At 36.3% G+C, this 16,778-nt stretch overlaps 2 protein-coding genes across 3 annotated transcripts; both read right to left on the bottom strand.

The window, feature by feature from the left end:
- Window positions 1-273: 273 nt before the first annotated feature.
- On the bottom strand, window positions 274-11,849 carry eef1g (eukaryotic translation elongation factor 1 gamma). Its single transcript, XM_079838222.1, has 10 exons — window positions 11,786-11,849; window positions 10,848-11,006; window positions 10,693-10,756; window positions 7,788-7,930; window positions 7,553-7,696; window positions 4,311-4,440; window positions 3,645-3,867; window positions 3,385-3,557; window positions 3,109-3,233; window positions 274-571 (listed from the first exon to the last, which is right to left on the bottom strand). Exons 1-10 carry the CDS (start codon window positions 11,795-11,797, stop codon window positions 413-415), a joined length of 1,332 nt encoding a protein of 443 aa, XP_079694348.1. The 5' UTR covers window positions 11,798-11,849; the 3' UTR covers window positions 274-412.
- Window positions 11,850-11,996: 147 nt separating this feature from the next.
- Window positions 11,997-14,949, bottom strand: polr2g (RNA polymerase II subunit G). 2 transcript variants are annotated; one of them, XM_079838679.1, is made up of 9 exons: window positions 14,822-14,936; window positions 14,444-14,553; window positions 14,198-14,357; window positions 13,935-13,985; window positions 13,726-13,791; window positions 13,554-13,625; window positions 13,407-13,440; window positions 13,184-13,237; window positions 12,764-13,079 (listed from the first exon to the last, which is right to left on the bottom strand). In XM_079838679.1, the coding sequence occupies exons 1-8, from the start codon at window positions 14,831-14,833 to the stop codon at window positions 13,224-13,226; spliced, it is 519 nt and encodes a 172-aa protein (XP_079694805.1). In that variant the 5' UTR covers window positions 14,834-14,936; the 3' UTR covers window positions 12,764-13,079; window positions 13,184-13,223. The 2 variants fall into 2 exon arrangements, with proteins under 2 accessions (XP_079694804.1, XP_079694805.1); XM_079838678.1 differs by having other exon boundaries at window positions 11,997-13,237; window positions 14,822-14,949.
- Between the last annotated feature and the right edge of the window lie 1,829 nt (window positions 14,950-16,778).

Raw genomic sequence — 16,778 nt, 5'->3', positions numbered from 1 at the left:
ATGTGGAAAAAGACTTTCCGGGAACATTAAAACCAGGACTACCTAATTAAAAGCAAGTTTTATACTTTCAACCTTGTTCAAAGCTTGCTAGCCCCCCCAAAAAATATTACCATCAGCCATTTATAAAACATTTAACTACTATAGAACGACAACATGCTTATGTTTTTTTGGGTTTTTTTTTTTTATTTAGAGACAAAAAACACTCAGGAGTAACACTCGAAATAGAAAGGCCTCTTTTAAACGTCCCTCCCTTACAAACAAAATAACACAAAGTGGGATTGTGAAAAAGTGTTTTATTTTTTCTCAACTTAAGTCTCCTTCCACCACAGCTCAAGGCCTTGTACATGGGGTTCTCAAACAAATTTCATGTCCATTGATACTCATGTTGATAAATATTGGGCGCAACATTTTCTCACTTGAAAATCTTGCCCTGGTTGAAAGATTTGCCTACATGTTTAAATTCACCCTCCCATGCAAAGTATTCCTTCACCATGGTCTTGCACTCCTCGCTGTCCACATCCAACTTGCGCCATGTGTATGACTCGTAGTCAATCTGCCAATCATCACTCAGCTGGGGAGAGGAGAGAAAAAACATTTTCATTTTTTTTTACAGGAAAATCCACATTCACATTATAATAATTAAACTTCGCACTGATTATACAGAGTCAACTAAAACTAGTCTTAAATCTTGGGGAAGATTGTGAACTTCTCACCATTTATTTTTGTTTTATGCAGAGAACTACAAACAAAGCAGATTTGTACAGTAAACTTGTATAAAAACTTGTCAACTAACCATATCAAAATATATACAGCCAACTGGTTTTGAAAACATTTCTGCTTATTATAACACTAACATTTGTATCTACTTAACTGCACAAATACTGATGACAAAAGCCTGTCAATTAAGCCTGGTTATCCTGTCCCACGTTTCAGATAAACCCTTGATGTTAAGTTTGTCAGCCATTTTTAGGTCTTAGTCCTCTGTCAAGTGTACTTTCTAGTTATTTTTAGTCAACCTTGTCCTGTTTTTGTTTAGTCAAGTTTTAGTTAGTTTTGTTTAGACTAAATGTATGGGCATTATAGGTGGTCACATTTTCAACAAGCTGCATAATGGTTAAAGTTGGCAAATTATTTTGCTTAATTATAAAATCGCAATGATTGTCATTTAAGAAATGTATTTTTATTTTTTCCATCACTTTTCCAGCACTTTCACAAATCAATAGAACGTTAAATCATATGCATGGCTTATGTTACCAGGCTTATGGCCTGGTTTTAGTTTATGCCAGGATTAGGCCTTAGTTCAATTAGGACATTTAAGTAACTTTTTTTTTTTAAACCATTACTGGTTAGTGCAAGTTGTTTTCAGTTAAAACAGCACAAACATGTAGCTTTTACAAATTAATTTGTGCCAACCACAGAAATTGATCGGATTCAGCATCAACAAAACATACAGGAAGCGTTTTCCACCTCAGGAGAAGATGTGCTTCTTTGATGGGCTAGTTTTTATTTATCAACTTTCAAATTATGTAAAATGTTCAAGACTTGTAACCAGGGTTCCTACACAATTTTCATTTCAAAATTCCATACTTTTCCAGACTCAAATTTCCAGACTTCCCTACAGATTTTTCAACAACCAATCACTGCAGACCTAAACTCCAGCAGATCAAGTGTAAAAACGATCGGCAGTGCTGGCAGACTGATCCAAACGCCATGAAAAAAAACAGATTGTATATATTATATACATTTAGAAATTCTTAATTTTATATTTAGAATACGAAATAGGGAAAATAGTCTGGAAACATAAATATTTTTCCATACTCTGATACATTTTTTCCATATTTTTCCAGACCTGGAAATTATTCAAATCAAATTCCATACTTTTCCAAACCCTGTAGGAACCCTGTATAACATTCGGGTTGTTTACGCCAGCAACCATTCTGCAATTGTTGTTGCTTTCAGATTGATCACTACAGCTGTGCTGTGATGGAAAGATTGTTTGGTTATTGGTCACAATTGGCCAAAACTCAAAAGCTAATGTTCCTTTTATTCAATGCTTTGTGCGTCATGCAAGGCGCTGAAGTTAAGCTTTCCACGTTCAAATAAATGTGCCTGATCTTGCTGGCAGGGGGTACAAAACCCTAATAACCCTTTAATATATATAGGTGTAATATATGTAGCCCATTCCATGCTAAAGCTTACGCATAAAGCAAATATAATTGTTATGAATGTGTCGGAAACTGAGCTTTACGCACCCATTTTTAGAGACTTTTTGCAACACATACATATGAAATAGAGGTATAACGGAACACAAATGATGGTTCGTTACATACCACGGTTAAAGTCATGGCTCGGTACAGCAGGTGGGATAAACATAATTGCTTTTTTTATAAAACAGTGGTTTACTGAACAAATTGTGTCTGTCTTAAGAAAATGTGAATTATAATTGAATGTATTTAAAGAAAACAAATCCCTGCTGATGTTAATAAAATCGCAAACATGTAAATTGCATTTAAGGCCATTTTTTTAATTAACTTCTAAATCAAATTTTAAAATTATGTTTCTACTCCAATTCATTAAAATATAGGCCTATTCATTTACACAGCGGCCATAACTTTTTCAGGACAGATTTATTTAAACATATATTAACATGCATTAAATAAAATCAAGACAGGTCAAGTAAAATAATGAATATAAAGGATAATATAGTGCATAAATTTAGCGATACGAGTTAATTTCTCTAGCGAACCATCAAGCTGTGGACAATGAATGATTTGCCTGAGGTAAATGCTAAGTGACATTGTTTACAAGCAGTTTTATTGATGTCTTCCCACCATTGAAACTGATTGAGCGATTACACAAAATACGTTTCAGTAGGTTGTACTGTATCTTTCAACATGCCTTCAGGTGTTCATGTTTATTCTGTAACTAGCATTAATGTTCTCTCTCATTCCACAGTAAAGTAACAAAACAGAGCTTAATATGATTATTGGTGATTAAAAGTGGTTAATGGGCTACGACTCTGAATCAAAGGAAACGTTCCTAATAGGTGTACCGTTACACCCCTAATATAGACACATATAGGATTCTGATTACATGTAAATCACTCACAGGAAATACAAGATCCTGGCCTCTGAAGACCCAGATACCAGAGATGACACTGTCGTTGTTTGCACCGAAGAGGATGACACTGGCAAATGCATTTTTGCGTAGTTTGTCGAGTCGCTGGAACATTCCTGAGGAGAGGAGCAAGAAAGTACTTGAACACATCTTTAAAATCTATGCAATGCTAAACTCTTGCACAAGTAGTACATGCTGAACTATCATGAACAAACCGAGAACAATTGCATTCCTAGCAATGTCTGAAGTCAATGTGACCCGACCTACCTGTGATAAGATTACAACTCATGAAGGCCATGGTCAGCTCTTTAGGGAAGCGGTACTCAGCATACCAGATTGAGAAGCCCTCACGATCAAAGTGATCCCAGAAGTAAGGCAATGCCACAGTCATTGTGTCCTCGTTGGAGTATTTCCTCTTGAACTCATCCATGACAAAAGAACTAGTGGCAAGATGACAAAGGCAGACTGATGAGAGAGCGAACAGACTTTCAAACAGTACCTCTCAAAAGTTAAGGTGGATCAAGTACCTTTTTGGAAGGTGAGCAAATGGGTCCTTGGTTTTCGGCTCAGAAGCCAGTGCAGCCTCACATTCATCCATCTCCTCCTCAGCAGGGGCGGCTTTCTTTTCCTCCTTTTTCTTCTCTTTTTTCTCCTGTTGCGGCGGTTGTTGCTGCTTGCCTCCTTCCTTGCCACCCTTCTCCTTCTTGATAGGAGTCTCTTTCTTTGGCTGCATCTCAGCAAACTTCTTAGCTAGAGATTTTACAATAAATAAAAGCGCACATATTAGCACTAAATATTGAAGAACAGCATCCAAAAAACTGCATCATATTTGTTAAAATGTGAGAAAAGCCCTCAAGGTCGTTCTCCAGGACTTCATTTTGCAATTTATGATCATTCAACAAAGAATATATTTGTCACAAATATATAAAAATATTTTAAATGCATTCCGAGATGCTTTTAGCATGTACATTCAATTATAATTATATGGTATGCGTCACTATTTTGCTCAACAAAGACTTTTTACAGCATCTGCCTCCATAATGGTAGTATGACCTATACACTATGGATTTGAGAAACATCTTTGATTGTGCTTGACGTCATTATGCTGATAACCAAGAAATCAGAGGTTCTGCACAATTCAAGTTCAAGCAGAAGAGCAAAAACTACACTGCAAGGGTGTTTAAGAAACTTACCATCAAACTGAGCCATTTTCTCACAGAGCTTAACCTCCCCCAAAACGGTCTTAAACTGAGGTTGGTTGACACAGGTCACAAACCAGCGAGTGACATTGGGGTAGGGCTGACGGAAAGCAGGCTCAAGAACCTAGAAAGGTGAAAAAAGAAAAAGAATTTGCACAAAATATTCAACTGAAAAATAACATTCAATTAATTGTGCAACCGATTACCCAACCACTAACACAAGTTATTAATCTAATGTAGATTGCATGTAGAAATGCATGATCTGTGGTTTGCGATATACCAGTAAAAATTCTCCCCACGATAAAAATTTGTCTTCCCGCGATAATAACGATAAAGCCTAGTTGATGGCGCGACCCATCCGCACAGTGCCACCGCTGGCCGTCTCTTGATGCTCTAAGCGTTATTGCTCTATGATGGCCGCAGTGGCTGCGTTCGTCACTTTGTATAGCTGAACGGGGGTTGGAGAGAGATTTTCTTGTGGTGTCCCCGCAGCACTCGGTGCCCTACGCGCAGCGCGTGATGGGACGGCACTGAATCCGCATCTCACGTGCAGAGTGAAAACAACTATGGCGGAAGCGTTCATAGCTAAACGAGGGGCTACCTGAGGGCAATCTGAACCATACAGATGTATTTTCACTCGCTGAGCACTTAGACTGAGCGCTTAAGATATTTGCTCTCTCAATCGATCGGTAGAGCAAACTATTTCTGTTCAACTCAATGAATGCCCAGTGCATTTGACGCACATTAAACACTAGTGTGAGGCGCGCGACTGAGAGCGCTCAGTGTTTCACACACTCACAGAGAGAGCGATAGAGTCTTATACCACACAGAATTGACGTGCTACATGTTAACAATATCCTTTGTTGTATTTTCCTGTAAAATAATGGCATTTATTTGGAATTCAGCCTTTCATGAACAGGAAGAAATGAATGCACAAACAGGAATCTCATTGGCTGGCGTGCACCTATTACTGTGTTTTGATTTCAGCAAATCAGTTTGAATGAGCGCTGACAACGTGATTAATATTCATGAACCCAGAAGCTCATTATTCCTTAGTGCAGTTTATTTTTATTAGTAGAAGAATTTGTGGTATTATTAACTCAAATTACTGAAGTTCTATCATTAAATCATTATTTTCAACTTTTTTGTAATCTGAAGACATTTTTGGGATAATTACTTTAGCTGTTTCTGCTATTTTTACCACTGTTTGCACCATGTGTATGAATAAATACAGAAACGGTTTACATTTAAAACTTGTCATTGATTTTAATTATTATTGTTTGTATTGTGTGATGTTTTTCAGCACAGTTGCACTATTTAAACATGACCTGCACTTTTACAGAAGACAATTATATCTGCAACTTTTCCATTTCTGAAAAGGCTGGTGTGGAATTGTACATTTAAAAAACAACAACAAAAAAATATATATATGTATTATATTATGTATTATAGGAGCCTATTTGATGACAGGTACGTTTTACTAGATCATTGTTTGTTTTTCTGAGTGTCTCAAGAATGCATGCAGCTCTCACTTGTATCCAAAAACATGGGGAATGATACTACATTTATCGTCATTGATATCGTTATCGCAATAAATACTAGAAAATATCGGGATAAATTTTTAGGTCCATATCGCCCATGCCTAGTCACTATATATTGCAATATTACAGTGAAATGTATCGGTAGTGTGAACGATGTGTCAGTTTTCTGTACAAGGCATAGTTCACTTCAAAATTTTAATTATGAACTCACCCTCATGTCTTTCTAACCTATAAGATTTCCATTCATCTTCCCAATACAACATTTTTAGGGAGATTTCTGACCCTCCCTTTAAAGTCCATTCCCATAAACCTTAACCACAAAAAAGGTCATAAAGGCATTGTGTAAAAATATATAAATAATAAATAAACAATAAGAGGGGTTTAATCCAAGTCTTTTGAAAAGATACATTCGCTTTCTGACGAACAGATTTACAATGCAGTGTGTACAATGGAGTGTACGACATGAGTGTGACAATTTTAATATTTGGATGAACTTAACCTTTAAAGTTTGGGAATTCATTTTGATGCGTTTTGGGATTAGAACTGTGATTGACTGCATTGATCATGTCCATAAGCACTTGAGCCGCACTTCTCAAATTGGAAGCACAAACATTTAAATCACTATATCGCATTTCTAATTCTAGTAGTATGATGATTCAAAGCGAATTAATAGAGGAGGAGACAGCACAGTGAGCACCGGGAGAGTGTCTAAATGCGGCTTGTCTGTGTAACAGATCCAACAAATGCCTACAACGAAAGCGTGAGTGTACTATGCAAGAGAAGAAAAAAAAGAGTTTCGAGTATGTGACAGTACTTGAGCTTCAGCGTCAGAACTACTATATATAAATGTTCAGTAAAATGCAATGGGAGAATACGCAGGTCCTGATAATGCCAAATGTCTGATTTTATAAAAGAGCCTACATTATTTGAAATATATGGAGTCAGTGACAGAATGCAAGCATGTATGTCCGAAAATTCATCATTCTTAAGCTGAATGTAAAATTGCCCTCTGCAATGGGGACCAGGACCATGTCCAAGCCTATTCAAGTCTACCCCATATATAATAAATATGCAATTTTAACCCTTAAATGCATGACTGTTTCGCCAATCCTTCTTACATATTCAGGTCTTTAGCGACCCGGATCTATATCTAACATGGATGGATCTCTACCTTTCGCGATAACTCTCCTGAAAATAGAGTCACAATTACAGAAGAAAAAAATAAAGCATATTTTGTTACACGACTTTCCCTCGGCTGGCTGGCACAGCAGATTCTGCCATAGTCGTTGCATGGGTTACATATGGGTTACACTAAATTTTTCAACGAAACATCGAAATACATCTAAATAAACTAAATTAACCATTTAAACTAAATTACTGATCAAATTATTGATCTAAAGCCCACACTGTCACTGTATGATACTTTTGAATTTTTCCAGAATGGCTATACAGCTGAATAAAATTATGCTGCATTATTTTCCTGTTTAACACTGTAAAGCTGCTTTGAAACAATCTACATTGTTAAAAGCGCTATATAAATAAAGTTGACTTGACTTGACTTGACATATGTGTGGGGCAGAGCTATCAAAATAGGGGTGTGTTTGTTTTGGTGATTTGAAATAACATCAGTTACCAGAAAGCAGTTACCCCACCTTTAATTACAGCTCAGATTTTCTTTACACCCTGTAGACTCACCTGTTTGTAGAGCCAGAGCAGAGAGCAGACGACACTGATGTCAGCTAGACTGACTCTCTCCCCAACCAGGAAAGTGCGAGTGTTTAAGTGCTGATTCAGGACAGCAAGGACTCGTTTAACCTCTTCCTTAGCCTGTTCTGTGGCCTACATACAAGACGGAGGACAGTCTTACAAAACATTCAAAGCACTTCCTGACAGATAACACCATTACAATCAACAGATATTCAAAGCTCACCTGTTTGTTGAACTGCATGATACCCAAGGTGGGGAACACCCAGGCACTAGCTGGAGGGATGATCTCAGAATCAGCAAAACTGACCCACTGCAGCACCTGGGCACTGGCCTGGGGAGTGCTACCACGAAGGGCATCACTGCTCACTGTCGGGACACACATCGGCATTGATTACGTGCAATAACACAACAAAAGTTTAAAGCATCACAATGGACTCACTTACACTTGGTCACTTCATGCATGAAAATACCTGGGGTCTCATTTATAAAGATGTGCATATACTCCTAAATTTGAAATTATGACTTTTTGAAAAGTGTGTTTGCACAACAGCATCAGAATATCACATAACACCAGTTTATAAATCCTAATTTCTTCCCTATTGAGGTAGGAAAAAATCCATAGAATTTAGGTTAAATACAAATAAAGCCTCAAGTGTAAATGGCTACGCTGTTGATGTAGCAAACAGTGCAGTGCTTCTGGGTTACAGCAGAACGCCTGCTCATTATTGGCCGAAGCCGTTCACGTGAGCACTGTGACGCATGCGTGTGATGCAGGAGATAGCCAATAATGAGCTGGCCTTCTGACGAAGAACCTGGAAACGCTGCACTGCTGACGTAGGACAACAACGTTGAAGAGATTGTTGAATAAAGTTATTTTTGTTTTGTTTTTGCGCACAAAAAGTATTACTATCGCTACATAACATTAAGGTTGAACCACTATAGTCACATGGACTAATTTAAGCCATGTCTTTACTACCTTTCTGGGCCTTTGAAAGTTGCAATGACATGGCTGGCTATTTATGGTTCAAAAACCTCACATTTCAAACATATCTTAATTCGTGTTCCGAAGAAAAGCCTTACGGGTTTGAAACGACATGAGGGTACGCAAGTACTGACAGAATTTTCTTTTTTGGGTGAACTAACCCTTTAACCTGCATATATTCACCTCGGACACATGACTTTGATACTGTACATGTGGTCTCATGTTGCATGATCACTAAACAGAAAAGTACAGTGTAATTTTAGACGATCGTTAGCTCCTTTATCTGTTGCTGGTTTGAGCGCCATACACACATTTGTTTAATGAAGTTCAAAAGAGACTCACTTAAAGATACATTCATTTATTTAGTCAGTCAGTTGTGTTCAACAATTAAACAAATCACTAAACTTTTACCACAAAAACACTCTGCTTGTAGGGATGGGTATTGATTAAGTTTCACGATTCGATTCTCAAGCTTGAGATTCAATTCCATTTCGATTTTGATTCAATTCCATTCAATATCGAATAATTGGTGTATGCATCAGGTACAGTACATTGCACTTTTCTCAAGGAAAAAAAATGTCTCTAATGCTGTAAAATAGTTATTTTACTATAATATTAAAAGGTAAAAATTAACTGATTTGTATAGGCTATTGACATTTAAATTATACACAAGTAAGTGTTTATAATAATTAATGTCATAACCATTTTAAATAGCATGTTTCTACTCTTTCTATATAAACATTTAAATGGTGTCAGTCATAAAAACTGATATATTCAAAAACATTAAATATTGAAGAATGTGTTATGTAAAAGTACAATGAATATGCAATATAGTGCATATATTTAGCAAAATGCTCCTCTACAGAGATAATGTTTTCTAGCTGACGGACAGAATTTGAAAGCTAAGACTTTGCTTCATATCAAAAGCAACACCGCTTATTGGATGGAAGGCCAATGTTCTGTTCTGCAAAATACCATTGGAATAGTACTTCCGCCGCCTCACCGGAAGTTGTACCCACGTTCTTATTTACAGTAGTTTACTGAGTTTGCATGTTTTGCTGTCCAGTATTTCTATTGTAGTCTAATCTTATTCTAGGATTAAGTTGACATTTGAATTAAATGACGTTTGGCCAATATTGAACAAGGATTTGATCTGCTGTAAAGTGGGACAACAACAATCACCAGGCTGTTGGCGCCCTCTGCAGCCATTTGCTATAATAGGCCTACATAAAAGTACACAAGATGATTGTTTATAATGTTATATTATGTATTCTAACTGTTGTTCTATAAAACCATAAGATTATTTGCTTTTAAAACTTTTTTGAACCAAATATTATTGCCCCATTGTTGTTTTAATATGCATTTTGATTGAAGTCCTTTTAATGGCTATGGTTTGCTTAGGTCTATTTTTAAACCAAAAATATCAGATTACTTGATTAATCATCAGAATAATCGACAGATTACTCGATTACAAAAATAAAACGTTAGTGACAGCCCTACTTTTATACTATCTTGCGTCGTACCCTACAATTCAGTTGCTGCAATCATCGTAGTCTACGTAAATATCTCGAACCTAAGTTTATTAGATCCATGTCATAGTGTGTGCTTTGTAATGATCTTATAGGATTGCCGAAATCGCAGTCGTCATCTTCATTAAATGTGGTGAACGCAAGATTCTCTCACCAGAGCTGATGACACTCCCTCTCCCATTGCTCTTCAAATTATGTTTTATTAACAAAATTTGGGAGGAACACGTTCAAATGATCTATCCAATCATCATGTCATTCTAACCAGCTGTCAGCAATCAACATGTCTACCCAATCAGCACAAGTGAAGGACTATATAAAATGTCACCAATGTTAAGCATCCCTCCACCAACCAGTCTTCCTCACACTCACAAAGTAAACAGACTTTCCTAACCAGAGATACGGGGGAAGTATTCTGGGTTCGGGCCAAATACTGAGCTTGGAGACGCCAAATACGCATACTATTTACTATCTGATTATTTGCAAGTGTGAGCTTGTGAAATGAGAAATAAAATGTGGCCAAGTGTAAATGGAAACGTTGTATCAAAACGGATAACCATCCAATAAAAAGGAATGCATGAAGTGGCCAGGAGTAAATAGGCACTATAAAGCTTACTTACAGTAGTGAGCAATGGCATTGCTCTCAAACAGACAGAATCCATCATCACCCTGGTAAGCAGGAACCTAAATGGACAGGAACCCCATCAATGAATAATTCAACATCAAGAAAAAATGCAGTAGAAGAATGGAGTCAAGAAAAGAATATAGCACTGACCTTGCCCAAGGGAAAGTTGGCAAGGAAAGCAGGGGATCGGTTCGTCTGCCCAAAGGTGAAGGCAGGGGGGGCGTTTGCAATCTTCAGACGAGCCCCACTGTACTGGGCAGCGATCTGAGCCTTAAAGGCCCTCCAGTTCTCTGGGTATGTGTAGAGAGTCTGCAGAAACAAGGTTTGAGATCACATTGCTGAAACTGATGCGGCTTGTTCGGCCTCCGTCATCTTTAACAGAAACTGCCCCCATCATCAAGACCCCTCAGAGCATTACACAGCACTTTCCACCAGCTGACGCAGCTGATGGTGAATTCCCTGCAATAAACTAGTTCACAGACTGTAAACAATGTTTGCATAGTCAAATAGAGGGTGGATAGTGGCAGAACTAACTAGATGTTCTTGCAGAGCCACTTATTTGTAGACCATCTGTTATTGTTAAGATTTAAAACATATGATTGAGATGATAAAGTCTTGAAGTGTTTGACACCACCACTACAATTTCAGAATAGTGTGTCAATAGTTAAACCGCAAGACTTTGTTTTTTGTCTTACACAATGAATGCTTAACTGACTACGCTTTCTACCAGCTCACACGGATAATATGCTCTTCTTCACTTTCCCGAAATCGAAGTACAACTACAAATAACATGACATTCTGCTTTTTACTTAAAAATTAAAGCGGAGAACGACGGGCATGAAAGGGAAACGTGGCACAAAGGAGCGCAGCGCTGTGCTTCTGCCCGTCATCACACTAACCACCTTATAAAGGGGTGTAGGGAATATTTACAACTTAAATAATCATCACAACAGCTTCATCTGAGAATACAAAACAACACGGTATGAAGACTATGTACAAATATATAAGGATTGGGGTGATTGGGGTATGATTGCGGAGAGAGATGTGCTGTAATAAGGCATCTAAGGGTTTTCTCCCATCTTACTCACCCCTGCCGCCATCTTCAGGACGAGAGAAAGGAGGAACGAGCTGCGCGGGGCTGACGTATAGGCCTGTCCTGTCGCAGAATTAATACGTAACAAGGGCGTGAAAGTGAGAGCTGGACGTGTTCTTGCTTTATAAAATGTGATCTAAACTTTTCGCTGAAAGATTTATTTTTGTATTTTTTATTTATATTTTATTTATTATTTTCTTTGTTTTGCATTGAAAATTCTTCATTCACAACAACACATTTTTCAACACTTTGCCCTGATTTGATGCGTTTCTCACACTGTCAAATCTCTTAAACATAAATAATAGAATAATACATTTCCTAAGAACTGTGGTCTTATCTTTCTTCGTTTGATGTGTCCTTTGTTTACCTCTTTCCTTTCCATTTCTGTTATTTATATTTCAAATGCAGTGGTTTCTCCTTTGGGATAAAAAGGGAAAATATATTTAAATGTTTTATTGTTGTTTTTAAATAAAAGTGCTTCAATCCTGTATTCATTCTTCTAAGGATGTATTGGAATGAAATTATCTAATGACAGTTCAATCCATGCCCAACATATGTGTTTGTGTTGTGCCAAATATTAATCATATTTGGCTGAATACATTATTCTTTCATATCAATAAGAGCATAGCACTCGCACCTGAACACATTTGGCTATGTTTAAATCCAAACTACAGAATTTCATTAATATCAAAATGTGAAATAAGTCTACTTATGCTCTACATCTTCAACATATGATCTCTGTAAAATCACATTTAATGGACTTGAATCTACTTCTGATATTAAGTTGAAGAATAACCAGTTAGTACGAATGGAATGGACTCTGTTGGGAGATTTAATGTTGTGCAACAAGAATTATCAGAGTGGGGTGGCATCAAAATATTTGCAAAAAATCAGTGACACACACTGTGTACCATGTATTAAGTCTTACAAAAGAATATCAGATCAAACAACTAAAAAAAAAAGACAAGACGGAGACATTTTTTATGAGTGCTGTATTACAAAAGAGAAATAGATTCATCTACAGGCTGCCTGGAATTGACAAAAATATTTTTAAAAATGACCTTACATAATAATGAGAGAATAACTTCTAAAAGCAATACAATGAATGAGTAATGAATCCTTCCAAAACATCTTTCAACAGCCAAAGAGCTCTACTAACTTTTCTTTTCTCACTTGCCTCACTATAAATGAAACAGTTCAAAGTCTTTCCATCATGTAGAGTGACTGCAACATTTTGTTCCCATTCAACTGGATGATGGTTCACAAATCAAACTGTTGCCATAGGAAAACTATAGATATGCCAACACAGGGATAAAAGGAGACCATAAAAAAACAAAATCAAATGAATGGGGATATAATTACAGTATATACATAAACTACGTAGCATCCTCACAGCATCAAGTTTCATATCTCCCATATTCTTGACAGAGGCATCAGCTCACAAGACCTAGAAGTATGAGAGTGAAACGTTTAGACAATAGTTGGATAGCTCAACACAACGTAGATATAAAGAAGAATTCAAAATAATAATATTAATAAAATTGAGAGAATCACATTTGATTAATTACAAGAACAATATGAAATCAACATAAGTTATCATCATAGGAAATACATACCCAGGTAGTCATCCATAAGAGATCCAATGGCAAACTAATAAAAAAAGGAACAAAAAAAACATTGAATAATCAAAAATCCTTAAGAAAATGTTTTTATCAAAATATAATATTATTCAGCATATTAAAGAGAAAGTGCCAGGGATTTACAATATCATTCTTATCCACTCGAGTTCCCACAATCTTCAGTCGAATTTCATCATCTTGTTGGATCACAATGTCCTGTTGAAGAAAACAAACTATTGAAATGAAATTCTATATCTGTGGGGGAAAAATTGTCCTTTCAAAAAACATTTCTTAATGGTGATTTATTGACTCATACCTCATCGACTGTCTTGTAGCACGGAGGATTTGAGTTTGGGTCAAACTCCATCTCAGAGGGAATAGACTAGACAGAAATATCACAGATATGAGACCATTACAAATGTCACTGAATATTAACACACACACACACACGTATGTATGTATGTATGTATGTATGTATGTATGCATGTATGTGTATGTGAGAGAGAGAAACCATGGAAAACCTACATGACGAGAAATGAAACAAGACATGGGGCCAATTTCTGTAAAGAGTCCAACCTGTGGAAAGAAAGAAAAGAAACAGTGTATTGAAGGCTTAATAAAAAAACAGAAGCAGGGAAAGTATTAAATAAGTGAATAAGTAATTTATACAAGAGCTCTTAAATGTGATACGTCCCCCCATTGAGTCACTCTAGAGCAGGATACATGAACTAAGAAACATCCAGAATGAATATCCAGCTCTAGGAGACCAGGATAAAATGGATTCGTACTTTGTTAACCTGAGTGACAACAGCATCCACAACTTCTCCCTTGAAGGGCCGGAATACGATGGCTTTGTATTTGACGGGATACAGCACAAAACCTCTGCCAGGCTGTATTACACCTGCTCCAATATTATCGATTGTAGTTACTGCAATAACAAAGCCATACCTGTGAAACAAAAGAGACACATTAGAGACTACACGATACTCATTAATAGAAGAAAGTCAGATCTCAAACCCTTCTGTTGAACTTACTTTCCTGTACATGTTCCCTCCACCTCAGTGAACAGCTTCTGCTTGACTGTGTTCAAAAGGTTGGGTCCAAAGTATCTTGGATGGAGGAGAATCTCATGCTCCAAAGAGATCTGTTGTGATGGTTTGGTAAGAAAACAAACACAACAACAAGAAGCTACATTAAGCGAACGAATGTACATATGAACACAATATTCATAATTTCAAAATGACAAGATCAGTCGAGCTGGCTGCATTTCATCCACCAACACTTTCAAAACCTAGTGAGTGTGCAAGGAACGTTAACCGAGACAAAACAGCATCAATATACGAGGCAAAAATATAACATTCTTAATGCTGGGGTTCATTATGCACGTACAAATAAAACAACTACCGACTTACGTGATAAAACATCTCTTAACGGGGTTTCTCTTACAAAAATCTTAGTTTTAAATTGAAAAAGTCGCGAGTATTGATTTCTGCGTGTCCAGGCACCGACCCTCAAAGGAATCGAGCTACAAACGCGTTTCCGGGTGTCTATGACTTCAAATTAAGAGTCATATGAATGCATTTTTAAAAAGAGTCTTACTTCATAAAATGTTGAACCTCGTTGAAATGTGAAATATTTTGTGAGATATTTATTTTATTTAAAAATTTTCTAGCAATAAACATTCTTAAAATAAATGTATTTAAATTTAAACAACACGCTCCCATGCTGTATAAAGGGTCCAAATGATGTTACCTCCTGGTTGTGCTTTATATAAATTATATTCACAATTCCATACATTTTAATTAATATTACATTCAATGAAGGCTAAATTTTATGTAATTAAAACTAGTTAATACATAAAATAATGTTTACATATATTTTAAAATCAATCCAACAAATTATCTGAGAAGTATGACACATCAAAAGGTGAGCCTTTTTATGGTTTGTGTTTATGTTTATGTCTGATGCTCGGTTAATTTTATGCATTTTTAGTTTGTATGACATAAGCTATTTCATTGATATCACAGCAAAAAATAGTTTTCACTGTTTTACCTCTAAAAACAAGCAGGCGTCAGTACTCCTTTGTAATAAAAAAGGCTTCGGCAATGTTTGCTGTATAGCATTGAAAAAAGTGATATTCATTCTAATAGTAGCCTATTTTAGCATGTGGTAACTGAATATCATTAGTAATCAGTCATTATTTCCACAAAATTAAGATTTTTACTCGATGAGACTCGCGTTGAACTCTTACACACAGAATGCAAGACAAAACATGAACACGAGAGGTCACTATAATTCCAAAGTTGTGCCTCGTGTGGCCATTGATGGGACGTTTACAGTTTTCTCAATCACTTGGCTCACTTCTCGAAGGATAATTTTTTTTCTCTCAAAACAATATGTTTGTACAGTTAGTTTCTTAATCACATCAGATTAGAATTTCTTATTGATTTAAGCAAATTGCATGTGATTTGGCACATGTGTGCCAAGAAGTTACTGTCTAATTGTCAACAGTTTGCACAGTAACTAAAACATGGCTTGACAAAAACTAATGAGTTGATTCTCAGTGAAATTGTCAATCTCTTCACCACTCTGAACCTTCATCGTTTGAGCCTTCACATGCAAAACGATACATTCAATTAGGGCTTATCAAAATCTGTCAGACATGCATGTAGCCTATATTCCATAAATACCTGACATGGAATGCTGTAGGCTAATATATGCTAAATTGGCAACTGCTGCCATAATGCATTAGGGATCACAATCAACCAATCAAGTCTGGAAGCATACAATAGGTCATACGGAGTTTGTCCAACATGATCACTAGCATTTTTGAACATTAGTTCGTTTATGCATTTTTAGTTTGAATGACATAAGCTATTTCATTGATATCACAGCAAAAAAATAGTTTTCACTGTTTTACCTCTAAAAACAAGCAGGCGTCAGTACTCCTTTGTAATAAAAAAGGCTTCGGCAATGTTTGCTGTATAGCATTGAAAAAAGTGATATTCATTCTAATAGTTAGAATGAACATAGTTTTGAACATTAGTTTTGAACACTGTTTTAAACATTAGTTCAAAAACAACAGAATGTCACAACCCTAAACAGCATCCTCAGTATGTTTTTGTAGAAATGTTTTGTAAACTGAACATTAGTTGCTTGTCGTGGAAGAATATGAAGATATGTAAGAATGTGTGGTGGTGTTACAGGGGGGAAACATATTAGAGTATGTAAATGAAAGCAATGAATGTTCATGTAACACATTTCAACAAAAATAAATGTGCTATATAATTAAAAATGTTCAGTGCCACTTTATATTTATATGTTGTAAACTACAACCTTTAAATTGATAATTTGATAAAATGCACTTAA

This window comes from Gobio gobio (genome assembly GCF_949357685.1).
Source record: "Gobio gobio genome assembly, chromosome: 16".
In the NCBI taxonomy this organism is placed as follows: domain Eukaryota; kingdom Metazoa; phylum Chordata; class Actinopteri; order Cypriniformes; family Gobionidae; genus Gobio; species Gobio gobio.
This window is presented reverse-complemented; position numbering and strand designations above follow the sequence as displayed.